The 16,169-nt window shown below is 39.0% G+C and overlaps 1 protein-coding gene across 2 annotated transcripts; it reads right to left on the minus strand.

Annotated features, from left to right (window-relative positions):
* Positions 1–234: 234 nt before the first annotated feature.
* Positions 235–14,797, minus strand: LOC139723526 (mitochondrial amidoxime reducing component 2-like). Of its 2 annotated transcripts, none has more exons than XM_071634764.1 (8): positions 14,528–14,797; positions 10,237–10,502; positions 8,113–8,289; positions 6,709–6,880; positions 5,381–5,521; positions 4,221–4,285; positions 3,201–3,275; positions 235–1,325 (listed from the first exon to the last, which is right to left on the minus strand). In XM_071634764.1, exons 2-8 carry the CDS (start codon positions 10,464–10,466, stop codon positions 1,193–1,195), a joined length of 993 nt encoding a protein of 330 aa, XP_071490865.1. In that variant the 5' UTR covers positions 10,467–10,502; positions 14,528–14,797; the 3' UTR covers positions 235–1,192. The 2 variants fall into 2 exon arrangements, with proteins under 2 accessions (XP_071490865.1, XP_071490866.1); XM_071634765.1 differs by lacking the exon at positions 14,528–14,797 and adding an exon at positions 14,477–14,520.
* Positions 14,798–16,169: the final 1,372 nt, after the last annotated feature.

Here is a 16,169-nt window from a genome sequence, read left to right on the forward strand (position 1 = left end):
GTTTCATCCCGATCCGTTAACTACTTTTTGAGTTATTTTGCACACAGACAAACTAACTAACAAACGAACACACAAACCAACAGTAACGGAAACATAACCTCCTCCCTTGGCAGAGGTAATTATGCCGACCTTACGGTATACGCCATACATTTGCAGGGTTTTTAAACTTTGCACATTTCGCAAGTTGCGTGCTATTTGTGAATTCAGCAACACATGGAATTATCAACTCTGATCCCAACATACAGGTAAATGCAAAGTGCATGCATACATTTCTGCATTCATTACTGTACTCCATGATTGCAAATTTGACCGCTTGAGAAATTGTCAGGAAGTCCCGATTCAATAAAAAATCAGACTCGCTAAGTACATGGCATATAGGGTATGTTGCCCTGTCTATTGTAATATACCACAGACGGTCGTTTGGTAGTTATAATTTTCCCTTGAGACAATATTTTCCCTTCGTGCTGCATGCTTCGGGAAAATAAAACTAATTATGGCAGTGCCAAGTCAGGGCTGCACACTAACCCATTATTTTCTACTGGTCCAACCTGTCTGTCGGTCCAGTAGGTACCGAGTTTTTCCACTTTTTACTGGTCCATTCCTGAAAAAGGTATTGGTTCAACAGTGATTTTACTGGTCTTGGACCGTCGGAACAATGCCAGTGTGCAGCATTGGCTACGTGTCGAACAGAGTCCATAAAGAATTGTCTTCCTTGACCACGCGACATACATGCCATTTTTTCATGATGTCTGTGGAAAGCTTGTGACTATGTGACATATAAATTTCATAGCCATAACTTTGCAATACCCACCTCTTTCTGAATTCATAAAGCTTCAAGTTCATCAGCTGCTTTTATTTAATGTCTTAATGAAATATAAAATCATCTGGGATATGGTCTCTTCTAAATCACATGGAATGTTGCATGAGGAACGACATGGAATATGCACGAAGACTGAATACAAGCTATCAAATCTACCACTACCTTGCACTACACAAATTATCCAATTTTAATATCTTTTACCTCATTGAAATTATATTGCTTTTTAATCTTTTTTGTTTTGTTTGTATTTTTTTAAACAAAATAATCAGTACAAGATTCACTTTCTTAATTTTGATGAGATAAAGTAACAATAAATGAACTAATACTTAGCCACTATTTCTGTGGCGTCAACACAGGAGAATGGAGATGTCTTTAATCCATTGAGGCATAGACCACATCCCCTAGCTTGATACGTCCAGGTAACTCCACTGCCAGGTTGGTTCCAAAGAGGGGAGACGGGCCGTAACGGTGCTTGTCAGGGTCCTCTGAGCTTGGCATTCGGAACCTGCAAGATCACATGCGGAACAAATAGAGGCACTATCTTTACAAATATTACCTTTCCTATAAATAGTGTCTCTAGCACCCTTTGGGGGGGGGGGGGGAGACAGCATGAAAAAGAAACAGGTTGATATCACATTAGGCGTGTCTTCATCAGCCCGAAGTTCAAACTAGCGGGACATTTTGCGGTCTTAGAAAATAGCCCGATACAGCGAATGTGCGTCTTCATCAGCTCGAACAGCCTGCTTCGGGAAATTAGTCCGAATATTGACGCATGCGCACTTTGCAATATTACTCTGCCTGGCTCGCGGTTCGAAAGTGGATTTCCCTGCTCAAAATCTCCTATATCACAGTATGTACGATTCTACAACCAGGAAGGTGAGCAGTACAGCAAATTCTCTCCAAAGGAATATTAATAACGCTACTCTTTCTTCTGTCCAGTGAGGCATCTTATATGAAATTAACGAATTGCAATGTTTAAACAAATCCAAAATGCACACAATCTGCAAGAATCTTCAGCTAAGATAGAGTGGACCAGAAGAAGAAGTTTACAAAAAACAGTTAGCATGCACTGCACTGAGTTTTAATAGGGAGGTGAGAGAAATCACCTCCCTGGTTTTAAAGATGACAACAACAGGCCTATAGTACACACATGTGATCCTTGAATACACCGTGTGTGTAATGTACAAACAAGTACTATACACAATCACTAGCTGCTTGTACATGCGCTTTCCATTGCCAGCTGGCTAACCAGAAGCGTGGAGGGATCGAGAAAATTTCGGGCTGATGGAGACGCACCCAAGATAGCGCGCTATTTCACGAATTAGCGCTCTAGTTGACGAACTAGACCAAGATTTTGGGGGAAATTTTCCCGATCAAATAGCGCGCTATCTGCGTCTTCACTACACAGATAGCGCGCTATTTTGACATCGGACTAGTTTGGTAACCGCAAGATAGCGCGCTATTTTGAAACTTCGGGCTGATGAAGACACGCCTTTAGATACCTACTAGATATCAGATATGCCATTGTACAAGTGTATTTGCAGATGACCCTACATCAAACTGTTGCATTCTATTTAGTATGTGGGCTTGCTGGTGAAGCCATATCACTTCTATCTTTATCAATTGTATCTGAGGAATTCTTACATAAGATATCACTAACAATAGAAACAGGGTAAATGATTGCACATCCCGCTGAGATACAGGTGCAAACTTGCAGGTTATTCAGTACGACATATGCATAAATCAGTTGCTTAAACATTAAACATCATAAGACCATGAAAGATAATTGGCTCATTTTTCCAACGGCCTTAATGATGAGTCAAATTGGCAATTGAAGGCTTCCTTTGAAAGTTGGCTTCTTGATAGCCTTTAAAGTTTCTCTTCATCCCTCTAGAGAAGAAATGTGGAATGTAGGCTCCAGAATTCACATATAAGCTTAAAGTACAGGAGCACTCAGAAGTGAGAAAGCCAAATTGCTCCTTCCTTGAATAGTCCTTTATTGTCTTTAAATGATTAAAATGTCCTTCCATGGTCCCAAAATAGAGATAGGTGTTCACTGAGAAAATTATTTTGCTGCTGCAAAATTTAAACCACACACCTGGATATCAAGAGCTACACTGAGTTAATACTGTCAAAACAGAAATTTTCGCATACACAAAACTTTCTCAAATTTCGCGAGGAGCCAAAGTCGTGAAAGTAAAATGCAAACGAAAGGTTTGCTTACACAATGCACTGAATGCCAGTGACAATTCGTGAAAGTTTCATGCGGCAAATGTTTGTTTTTTCAGTATCTATTTGAGACCTCCTTCCCCCATCTGCCATATTTAGCCACTGAAAAGTCGTCAGCTAAAGAGCATCAAAGCTTGTTACGAATACTTACTCCTTGAGGGTGGTCAAAGGATCTCCATTCTCCATGAACTTCCCTGTGTCTTGATTAACAGTCGTTTGACGACATCTACATTGGGAGAAGTGTATAAAAGCTGATATCATCGCAGCAACATCAAGAAAAGTCCTCAGAGCTGCCACTGTTTACAACATTGCATAAGAAATTGCCCTAAATGTTTTCTGACTGGTCAGTGGCACATTGCCTACATTTGCTTAAATGTGGAAACTGCTCAAACCTGAAAAAAAAACCCAACAAACATATATATCACTCTGTCCTACAATGGACTAAATATTTAGTATTACCCCAAAGACATGGGTGTGTCCGACTTAATATTACCAACACAGTGCTCAATCAATTTCATGAAATATTGCTCAAGATATCTGCTATGTGAATGGCTGATATCCATGCAGGAGTATTCTTTGTAACTATTAAACCAAGATGACTATTAATCCATTGACGGGTTAATTTTGCTTCAACGCGCATTTCCCATAGACACTTGCCTGAGTATACTCGGGACTTGTCCTCAACGGGTTAAGACTATTATGACCTATTGACTATTAAACCATTCATTTGCATTAATGAGCCATATGTCTGTAAAGTTCCTCTGTGTACAGGTATGGGTATCTTTCTGGTTCTCCAGGGGAGCCATGAGTGAATGGCAACCATATGATATGGTTGCCATTCACTCCTCTTGTCAATCCAGATTCAACTCATTTAGATCTTCAGTACATGCATATTCATGGTGCGAATGTCATATCATGGCTCTGCTACCAGACCAGACCCCATCTGCTGCAATCTAGTTTGATCAACATCCCAAGACATCATCCGTCCTCGAGTCCAAGTAAATAAGAAATCCTACATGGATGTGCTCTAGATTCTACGTTCTAGATTCTAGTACTGGATGTGATAAAGAACAATAAGCCTGCACATTTCATTCAAAGGATATCATCATGTACCAGTCCATTATAAATTTGCACCAATCAGAATGCCCTAAACATCTTTATAATGACATACCTGGCACACATGTGTGTGGTCCGCAGCTGCACACCTTTCCCAATGCGAACATACTTCCACTCATCCTGGTAAAGTCAAGGGGGAGGAAACAGAGATAGATAGAACTGTGTTAATATTAAAGTGGACTTCCCTCTTAACCCGTTGAGGACGAGTCCCGAGTATACTCGGGCAGGTGTCTATGGGAAATACGTGTTGTAGCAAAATCAATCCGTCCTCAACGGGTTAAAATCAAGAAGACTCCAATATAAACTACCGGTATCTGCAACAGCTGGCATTTTGTATGTTGGGGACAGGTGTGTCTTTGGAAATCTGACAAGAAAAAAAAACACCTTAAAAGACCCAGTGGGGCTAGCTCTTACGGGAGTACCAGTATTGAAAATTCATCTTTGATGCATTCTTGCAGACTATCATCTGTTAAGAAGGACATAGCAAATTTCTAAACTGATCTCCAAATTTGGTCCTGCCCCTATGGGAGACACTCCTTGATCTACTGTAAACAAATTTGAAAGTACACTCACCAATGTACATTGTATTTACTGGTACCGGTACTCAGAGAATTTCTGGTTTTATGAAGATTTGGTTAAAGGTTCTCTAATTTAGGGGTTCTCTGGGCATTGCCCAAATTGGGGCAACAGTGTCCATTCATGCAAATATACATTCCATCATTCCAGCAAAAATACATGCCAAGTTTGGAGAAAATTCTGACGATGTGTTCTCCAGGACATGAAGAAAATGTGAAAACTGGCCACCAATTTGGTTTTCCCACCCCTGGCCCCGAGGGGGTACTCTTGGATCCTCCATGAACAAACTTAAAACTACAGTCACCAATGTACTTTCTCATAGCACTAACTTCGCTCTAATACTTCTGAGTCGAGAGAAGAAGATTTTTGAATATTCCTTGATTTCAGGGCTCTGGAGCTTTTGGGCAGATGACTAGCTGCATGCATTGTAAACGAATGTATGCCAGAAATTTGACAAGATAATATCTTAACATGAGGCAAGGATCTAGACAAGAATTTTCATTGGGTGACAGACTGCCATTCTGATAACGAAACTTGTGGCAGAGAAAAAAAAAATAATTAAAGCCGCACTGCACTGCTGAACAATCTGGTTGCTATACTATGCAAGCATGTATGACCTCGGGGTGACCCCTAGCTCACCTCAGTGAAGGCAGATGTCCCTTCCACGACGATGTTTGGTCTGAAGTTCCTCATGTCCACAGGCTTTTCCAGGCGCGAGTTCAGGTCAGTCAGGGAAGCCATTCCCAAGATGTTGATTTGGGCACAATCCTGGTACACAGCCTGCATCAACATTTAGAGATTCCTTGTCAATCAGTGGCAATTCAATTCCATTCCATTCCATTCCATTCCATTCCATTCCATTCCATTCCATTCCATTCATTTTTAATCATCCAATAATAAAGATTACAGGAAACTCAATGCAGGATTTTTACATATAGAAAAACTGAAGAACACAAAATTGTACATGATAACTAAATAACTGAATATACATACAAAGCCAATTACGGGATATCAAAATTTAATTAGGAGATTTCAATGTCACTTCATGGAATAATGTTTTAAAGGGTGTCTAGATTGTACAGTCACTGTCACAAACTCTCAAATACACAAACAAATTCACCATTCCATGAAAAACTGCATTCTGTGGGTCAAGCTGACTTTCATAGATTACGTATACATAACAAGTAGGACAGAAAAAGTTCATACCCAAGAGTCTTCAGACTTTAAAAGCAAAAACTGATATATCAATTTTATCAAATAGAGGTATATGAGATTGAAACTGCTAAAAAAACAAAGAAATTAATGAACATATATACAACAATTTAAATACCGGTAACATCTTTTAAAATATTTATCAATGTACTAAGTATAGTACTATTGAAAAGATTCAATTTTTCTCTATCTGATGATAACCTTACTGACACACTTTGAAAACTGCATCTATCTGTTTTAGCATTCAAACTCTTCATTTAACGCACATACTGTAGTAGAAGTGGCTTCTTTCTGGAAGATGCATAAAGGTGTATCGTATAATGACATTACATATATTGCACTGCAGATTATGGGTTTGCATCAGTGGCAGTGCTTAGAGTTTGTGAAATCTGTGTTATTCATGCCACTGTAAGAGCTGTTCTGTTCTGATGTGAATATTGAACCCCACATTATTTTACTAAATGATTATTAAAAATGGAAGCAACGATCACACCTTTTCCTTTTATTTTTGTTAATTTGCCCCCCAAAAACATGATACTGATGAGGGAGAAATCAATGATGAGAATGATCCTCATCATCACTATGGTAACAACAGCATGGCTTTGCAGATATAGTCACTTGTGTAACTTTTATTTCACTGATTTCAATTGGAGCAATTCACCTCATTCAGAAAAGTCTCCTTGAATTCACAAACCTTAAAACAAAAGGGTGAAATGCAAACACGATTCAGCCATGGTGACTGACATCAATCTCACCTTTTCATTTCTCTTGGCCTTAATGCCCCACTTTGGGTCATTTTGAATCAACTTCCCACCGAGTTTGTCCTGGTGTCGCAGCAGACGGTAGCCTGTGGTGCCCAGGTACTGGTCCAGCCACTGACCCACCTCATCCCCACAGTCCTCGCCCTTCAGGTCCAGTTTCCACACCCTGAAGTGCAGCCAAAGAGACAGAGAGCCATTTACTCTCAGTCATGTCCATCATGGCAGCTTCCCTCTTCTAACACAAGTCACCAAGAGAGGTTTTGATCATTCAAGCAACCTGCTGACTTGTAGGCTAACCCCTTTAAGTGTCCTTATCTACTGCTGTGTAAACATGCGAAACATGTGGTGCCAGTTTATTGGCTTCAGTTAACGCCCCCACATGCTTGAGCTTATTGTTGGTTTAGCAACCCATTCAGGTGGAGACATACCACATTAGTCCCACACAAAGGCTATTAAAATACAATAGGGCTATCAACATAATACCAATTCATTTACAGTTTGAGGAAGACATTAAGAAGGGATGGGAAATTAAAGCACACAGTGCCAACATAACAAGCATGGTGCTGGTTTGTTGCTGACAATTAATGGTAATAAGGATTTTGCACTGACTTTGAAGATCTCTGGGAAGGGTATTTAGGAAGCAATGTGATAATGTGCAACATTAGTGAAAATTCAGGTGGTAAAATATAATGCAAATCAGCAAGAAAAACCTTGAGACATAACATGCTGACTTGTATCCCAACACTGTTAATTCACAAGTCCATACACCTAGTTGTAACTTGCCAAGCCATTCCATGTAATGGACCCCTCCCCTCAAGGGCTTGAATGTGGTGAAAGTTTGACAACTCATTCACACGACTGGGACTAAAAGGATTATGTAATCAATCTTTAGTTTCTAAACAACTATGCTGTATGGCAGACATGCCTGCCAACAAATGTACATCATGGATAAGAAAGCAGAGAGATTATCTGACCTGCAAATTAGCAAGATGGGCCTTCTGAAGTTTTAAAAAAAAAATATATATATTATATATATATTACTATGCTGTATAAATCAGTTTCGACCAAAAACTCATAAGGAACTAGTCGTATATATTACAGAGTTCATTTTGTGGCATAACAATTGGGTCCACCAGTTACAGTCAGTAAAGTTTAGCCTTACCGGTACTAAAGTTTTTGTCAAACACATTGAAAACAGGAACATTGTGGTACGCAGTGGACGTTTTGCATGACTACTACATAAATTGTTGACGAAACTGGAAAACTTTACGGCAATTGATACGACAGCATGCAAAACAAATCATGTCTCAGTCTGTGTTCTTGCGACACTACCATCAGGAATTTCCTTCATGCATTTAATTGTGATTTTTGGCATTTACAATCTTGATCTGTTCACACCTGACATCAACGATGGATCCCAATTTGTTGACGAGAGAAACCCTGATCGTGGGCATCCCCGGTGCATTGATCACCAGAGCTTTTTTGTCTTCTGACACTGAGGGGCGAATGAGTGCGATGGAGGGGTGCTGTCTCTGGGTTATGAAGGTTCCACTCTCACTGACGATGAGGAAAGACCTGCATTCAACAAGTGACAAAATGACAGCGAGGCAGTCCTGTGATTAAGACCAGCCTGTCTGCACGGGAGATGACAGTGTGAAATCAGAAATCTATCTATTCATTGCATATAATACAGTGTTTTGTAACAATAACTAATTGATTTCACCAAACTGAGTCATGAAACATCAGTATTAATCTGTTGTGCTTACAACATAAATACAGGGTACTTAAATCTACTTTTCTATATCAAAGAGTAGAAATGAATTATTCAGCCATAAAATGGAGTATAACATTAATAAATACATGTATATCCATCAAAACGAACAATGAGATATCTTCAACATATTTGATGAAGGTGTCAAAGCATCTATGTGAGAAAGCATTGAAGTACACATGGTTGGAATGATAAATGGTACATATTACCTCGAGGCAAATTTACCTGAACACTCTTTTTTCTTTGTTTACAAGATCTCTTCAGAAAATTATTCTGGGAGAACAGCAAAAATTAATATGGGAGAAACGTTAAAGTAACTTTTTGTAGTCCTACATTACAGGTACTACATGTAATTATTACACAAACTAAATCTGATGGTAACAAGACATCTTACTACATTGTGGCAAAAATTGAGTCAAGTACATGGAGCAACTAGTAATGAACCCACAGAAAAGAGAAGCTTGCTTCCTTCAGTAGGGCAATAGAAATGTATGTCTGCATAGGGCTTGTACATTACACCATCACAACGGCTATAATTAATACAAGGTACAGGACTTTGGCCACTCTTCATTGATTACACAAGGGATACCCTTACAATAGCCCATTGAGATTGGAAAATATATGCAAAGCCTTGTGACAATATTATGCGCTGGGTGCTCATTTGGTAGCAAACATCTCCATTTCAATGTCTAGAATTTTACAGGCTAACCTTACTGTCTATGGGTTACAAATGGTAGTTATACGTATTTATGCATTCACTAAGGTGTACGTAACACCCAGATGCAATCTTCCCTCCTGTTTTGTTGTTGTTGTCATGTTTTTTAAACCACAGACTGTAAAGTGGACCCTATGATATAAAACTCAGCAACCAATCCCTATTGATACTCAGATCTGTGACAATTTCCTCCTTTCTTAGATCAAATTAATGATGAAAAGCAATTGACTGCTGAGATTTGAATTACTTACAGGGCCACAGTTGTAATATCATACATACATCTTTTATATCATTAACATAATATATCATCATCTAATATATACCTTCAAAATTCTGTGACCTCACAATCAGTGGGATGGAGTTAAAAAAAAACACACAAAACTGTTGCATCAATCAATGCATCAAAAACTTATTAACAAATTTTTAAACTGACATTCAATAAGTAATGTACACAAGATTACAAGTGTTGATCATCCTAAATCTCTATATTTCAAAATGGCATATTATTCCTTTTTCTTTAACTTATAGTTACACTGCTTCACATCTTTTTTCTGGACCTAATTAACACACATTCACCATATCAAACAAATGGTATATTTCTTCTCAGTCAGAGAAAACAATACCAGATTCGGAATTGATATCACAGATATATCACTGTGATAATAGTCAGTTACAATTTGCACAAAGTAAATTGCACTTACTTAAAGTTTAATTTAGAATCTTTCACATTGTTGTATATATTACAAGATTCCAAATTTATACATCTCATGTTGCTCTGAAAAAAATTAATTCTACACTGTGTACATATGAAAGAGAATTGCTCAGAGTACAGGTTAATTCAGACTGAAAAACAAAAACCACCAAGTTGCATCACTGCAGCACTTGGTATAGATCATGGGGTATAATGATTGAACAAAGCATTTAATGTACCAAATTCATTGCAGAAATCATTAAGAAACAACTGTAACATATAGCTAACAGTACAGTTACAGCTCATTTCACTGGTAACTCAAACAAGTGGAATCCACTGACGTACCTGTCTGTTACACCATCAGTTCTGATCCCAAGGGCAGCACATTCCGCTTCGGACACCTCGAGCCCTCTACACGACTTGATTGGATGTACATAAATGCATGAGACCACTCCAACTGGCATGTACTTTCGACTTTTGCGACGCAGGGTGTAAAACAGACCAATGCCAAGCACACCCACTGCACAGGCGGCTAGGCCACCCACAACCATTTTGTTGTTCAGAAGATCAGACATAATGATTCTCTGTGCTGGTAATTGTACAGCAAATACCTGAAAGTGAAATAAGTGTAAACATTTATAATTTGCATAAAATCCACTTCTTAAAGTAGAATGCCACTCCATCTTCAATCCAGTTTTCAGGTAGTGAATGAACATAATCATGACACACAAAAGAGCAACTTTAGTTTTGTAACATTTATGTTTTCTGAAATGTACAGCATTGTCAGTTGAAAGCACTATGTATGAAAATTAGATTAAATGATGATGCCATCATCATGCAACTATCTCATTGGCTATCAAGAGAATTCCACAAAATGTAAGTTTGAAATTAAAAGTACAAACTTCCCATGACACAGCTTATTTCTGTCACCTAGCTGCTGCTATGGTAACTGTTGTACTATGGAGCTGAAATTTTGACCAAAGTTGCTGCTTTAAGTTTATGAATAATAATAGAATCTAGTTTAAATACCAGTAATTTAAAGCACTGGCCAACCTGAGAGAGGAGAGTATAATAATTTCTCATCCTGCATGCTACTATACCCTTGACGACTGAAACCTGCGCCACACCCCATCTGCTATATAAAATTGCATAAGCTTGAGTATATTTTATCTTCAGTGATGCAGAGATGCCAAGGTCAAACAGCAGTCTCAAGACATGATATTTTGTGGCATGTACTTGTATCAGGGTGTGGGAAGGGAGTGGATCCCCTCCCATAGTAAAGAGCTTGACAAATTACATTTTTAAGGTGTAAATTGTGCAATCTGGTGATGGTAAAAAGAATTGGTCTGACAAATCATACATCAGCACTTTGCATTAGGTGTAAGGTCCAGCAGGAACAGGGAGAACAAAAGTTAAAGATAATATAAAGTTTTGGTACCTCAAAAGTTTCCCTGAGTTTCCTTGTCTTAGTTTGTGTTTCAGTTAAAGTACCTTTCATACAACTAACACTGTGAGACTTACTCGCCCCAAAGTGCTCTCATGTCTAAGTAATCATGCAATAATGGTTTCGTACCAGAGCAGAGCGGGCTCTGAAAAATTCGAACGAGCCGTTAGTTTGACTCGACGCGGTACCGCAACAATCAATATACACGTATTGTACGAAACCATTATTGCATGATTACTAAGACATGAGAACACTTTGGCGCGAGTAAGTCTCACAGTGTTAGTTATATGAAAGGTACTTTAACCTGAAACACAAACTAAGACAAGGAAACTCAGGGAAACTTTTGAGGTACCAAAACTTTATATTATCTTGAAGGCAAGGAATCAAGTCATTCTAGGTGTTCAGTTACTATGCTCTGCCTTTCACAACAATGATAGAGTATCTAGTACTTCTTTTTCGTTTCAAGCCCTCCATATATCATCTGTCACATGTTACAGGCAGAAGAAGTGGAAATCTCTTTAAAAATACATATGCAGTGCAAATGCATGCTGACTTGTGTGATTCATGATACCCTCAATGTCACTTGTGTGGCAAAACCAATTTATATCTCAATACGTTCCATGTCCTTTATAATTTTTCTACTATCTTTCTTCAGATTACTTGATATGCCCACAAAAACCTTCCGATTTACAGAACTAAGATTCTGCCACTGACATCATCTGTCAATCACTGCTACAGACAAAAACAATTAACACTGTATCATAGCGTAACACTGGAATGCATCTTAGCTTACATTAACTTGCATGTTTCCGTGTGGAATGTGATGTCTTATGTCAGTCATAATATTTAGAAACACAAACATGCAAGTTATATGCTCAGTCAAGGGAAAGATGCACATTCCAATGTCTTTTGTAAAACAAATTAGTCCCTCCCTGCAATGCCTTTTTGTTTGTCATATCAGTAACTTGTTTACAATACATATGGTTATATTCTCAGTCGAGGGGACAGAGTTTTCCAGTGAATTTTGTTAAACATCTTACATACTCTAGCAGCGATAGACAGCTTGATGGGGTATAATGACTGAGTATTAGATCTTGGTTTGAAAGGTTTTTCTGTGGGGGTATCCAAGTAATATGAAGTAACATAATCGGCAAAAATTTCATCATAAAATAATAAGAAATATACAGAACATTTTCAACTATTCGTTTCTCCACATAGATCTAGACTAGTGATGTTGCATTTGTAACTATACACAGCCCAGTCGCTGTATAAAACGTGCTTCGCACGGCGTCTGGTTGGGCTAGTGATTATGATGTTGAGGATCCATGCAAATCAATATGCACTTGCAGGTTGCGGTACCATAAAACGGGGTGAATAGGGACGGCGAGGTGAATAGGGACAAAACCGAGAAAAGTTTTTTGAATGTGCATGTTTCAAATTTGCTTGAACTTTTTTTCTTATTTTTATCACAGGATGGAAGGACCATCCAAGAGTGTCCAGAAAGTGGTCCTCCTGATGTGAAATTTTTTTTTAAGGGGTACAGGAGGTCCAAATAAAAAGTTTTCAAAAAATCACAAAAAAATCAGGGCAGTCAAAACTTTTCTGTTCCTGTGGCCATTGATTAATGAAATTCGTTGAAAATGTTCATGAATCTAGCCTATTAGGTCCTACAACACACCTTTAAATATGAAATAATTATTCCAACAGGAATTTGTGACAGCACATTATTTCTTCTCTTGGGCAAAAAATCAGTTAGACTGGGTTGAATAGGAACACCATGGTGTCGTTTGATTGGCCCTTTAAATTTTCTGTATGATTAACTATTATAATGTCATAAATTGCTCTGAAATGTTTGTTATGTCCAGCTATTTCCAAAAGTGTGAATTTTTATTCCAAATCTCTTGACAAGAGAGCAATAAGATCTTTGGATATGTGGCTTCACTTTTGATATGAGAGTGAACTTGCTGTCTTAACCCTAACTTGGGGAGGAAGGGTCTGGGAACCCTGGCCCCACCGACCCTCTTGGGAATTTTTTTCACTGCCTAAGACAGGCTAGGACTTTTCCACTTGTATTTCATGACTCTTTTCTCTGTCTTCTGCATGTTTTAATGCCAATAACACATCTGTTTGGGTCAGACCCATACTATAGGTGCCAGCTTATAATTGCTGTAAGAACTCCCAAAATATCCTCGACATCACAAGAGTCAAGTTACACTGAATTTAGAGTGTAAGAATAAGATTGTACATCATGATTTGCCACTAGAAGAAGTGGGTTAATATTTGAGTGCAATTCAATGGATTAGTAAAGTTTTGACTTACTTTTCAATCTTAACCATTGACCTGATGGGTCACATTTTTTTTTATATCAGCTCATTTTGTTGAGCTGTTGCAATTTTTGTTAAAGACTGATTTATCAATGGAATAGATTGCTCTTAAATGTTTGTATATCATTTTTAAACTCTGTAGTTGTTCCCTTAATCCAATTCATTGGATGAATTGAAAAAAAAAAATTGCCTCCAAACAGCTTTTTTTGGATCAAAAATAGTGTTGTCCCTGTTGACCCCAAATTTGGGGTCAACAGGGACAGCATCATTTTATAAAAAAACATAGACTACTTTTCCCCGAAATATTTTTTTTTTCACAATACCAAATTAAAGGTATTTTAGGTGGACATAAAATCCCCACAAAAGATTGATGAGTCTCTGGGCTGCATGAAAAAAACACAATCATAAGAACTTTAATTTTTGTCCCTATTCACCCCGTTTTGTTAACTACAAAAATGTAGCGCCACTCTATGCCACTACAACTTGTAGAAGCAACTTAGATTATATAGGGTGCCTACTGTACTGAGTAGATTTACTGTTGAATTGGCATAAAGTTTACAAAAAGAGGGTGCAACGCCTACGAATGGCAGATGGAAGATGGTAAAAACCTTCAGGACTGTGAAAGGACTAACAACGTTAGGAGGCAAAATAAATAGAAGAAGAGAACCCCCGGGCCAGGGCCGATCGGGTGCCCACGTCACACAGTTAATTTTAAGAGGCCCCCGAACTACAGACAGACTTTCTCATCTTTATCGAACAATTCAAAACGAAGCTTCTATCTTTTTTTCTTTTTGACGTCCGCTAGTTAGCTAGTCACCTTCAGAGGTGCCACTTGTTCCTCAGCAGGAATCGCACTACAAATTCTCACCGTAGTCTTTCAAATCTCCGCGTCGTGATTAGAAAGTAACCCGATGCCAGTGATTCTCCTCAGCTGTCCTCAGCGTACGTTCGGTTGTCGGCAAATGCCAAGTACCAAGTCACATCAATGTCCTGTTGACCTTCGATTCCGCCCTCACTACCAAGGACGAGGAAACAGCATCTTCCTTTCCACGGCACAGAAATTTACACGGTGGCCGACGGGTCGGGTCGGTCAGGTGTTCGGTGCAGTCAATACTGTGAGCAGAGCGGAACTGGTTCAAGTGTGCAAGGAAGTATACCTCTTCAGTGTGATCAAAGATACTGTGTGATTCACGATGCATGACCATGCAGGCGCTAGGCAGGCCATAGGGCCCATAACGCCATCACAGGGATCTGTGGGAGAAACTTCTCTGTTGATGGGGGCGGGCCGGGGGAAGGGACGATCGAGGTACAGTACATGGCTGGTGTGTGTGTGTGTGTGTGTGTGTGTGTGTGGGGGGGGGGGGGGGGGGAGGGGGGGGGGAGCGGAAGGGAGGGAGGGGAGGGGCATTACAGGGGGCCCATCAGTGAGGGGGCCTTAGCATAGATGGAGTATTTAGAGCCCATTAGTACTTGGAGGGAGAGATCGGGGGAGAGAAAAAAAAATGAAAAGGAAGAAAGCAGTGAGGAAAGAAAATTACACATGGGGTGAAATTTCTGATATACTCGTATCCTCTTGCCATGAAGCTATGGGGGGGGGGGGGTTCTCCTAACTATCCTTAGATATAGATAGGGGGTTGAATATGATAGTTCACGTACCTGAGATGGGGGGGGGGGGGGGTGGGGGATCGAGTCTTCAAAGCTGGAAAAGCCAGAAATCAAGCCTGCATAAAGCCTGCAATCAGCTAGACTATCAGAGGTTCAGAAATTTTGGCAGTCCTGTGGGGGGTTGCTTCTAAATGAAGGAAAAGAGCATGCACCCACTTACCCTAAATAACACTCTTTTTTTTTGGGGGGGGGGGTGTGTGGGATATTGTTCTACTTTCAAATAAGAGAGAATTATACTAATTTTATATGGCCCTTCCTCAGCTAATTTTGCTGGCAAGACCACTATATATTTTAGGTGAAGAGCATACTGGGATTCTACTGAACAGATGACGAGAACTTACTGGATAATCAGATTGTGTGTCAAGAGATTGAAAAAAAAAAAAATTATCATCCTAAGCCTTCTTAATGAAGGAAACATTTTCTCCAGTCATGAGCACAAATAACAAAAGTACATAGGGAGTAGGAGAATGTAGATGAGAAGGCTGGGGATGAAGAAAGATGAGATGAAAGAGCTAAAGGAATGAAAACTGATAAGGATTGAAGCTCTAGGCCTAATTAAGTGAAGAAATAATACTTGCAACAGAGAGTAAAAGAAAAAATTATTATACTCACAGCAGAGTTGACATAAAGCATGAAACGTGGAGGGTATATTTTCTTTTTTTCCATAGAGAGATTTATTGTACCAAACTGATTTCAGATAATTGTCATGCAACACAACATTCTGTCAGAGTAAGACCATTAGAATTCTTCAGAATGGTTATAAAATAGTATATCTAGATCTATACACTTTACAATATTTACACACTTACAGGTTGCTACCAAGCCTTGTATTCTCTCAAGATGGA

Source organism: Diadema antillarum, unplaced genomic scaffold, assembly GCF_040938485.1.
Source record: "Diadema antillarum isolate AM-2024a unplaced genomic scaffold, OU_Dant_1.0 scf00000192, whole genome shotgun sequence".
Taxonomy (NCBI): Eukaryota; Metazoa; Echinodermata; class Echinoidea; order Diadematoida; family Diadematidae; genus Diadema; species Diadema antillarum.

What these genes read in the sequence shown, in the direction of transcription:
- LOC139723526 (XM_071634764.1), bottom strand. Translation starts at nt 10,466, where the DNA reads ATGTCTGATCTTCTGAACAACAAAATGGTTGTGGGTGGCCTAGCCGCC. An exon ending in GGACATCTGCCTTCACTGAG is followed by an intron (nt 4,286 to 5,380) that starts GTGAGCTAGGGG and finishes TGACTTTACCAG; the next exon opens with GATGAGTGGAAGTATGTTCG. An exon ending in CCTTTGACCACCCTCAAGGA is followed by an intron (nt 1,326 to 3,200) that starts GTAAGTATTCGT and finishes GTGATCTTGCAG; the next exon opens with GTTCCGAATGCCAAGCTCAG.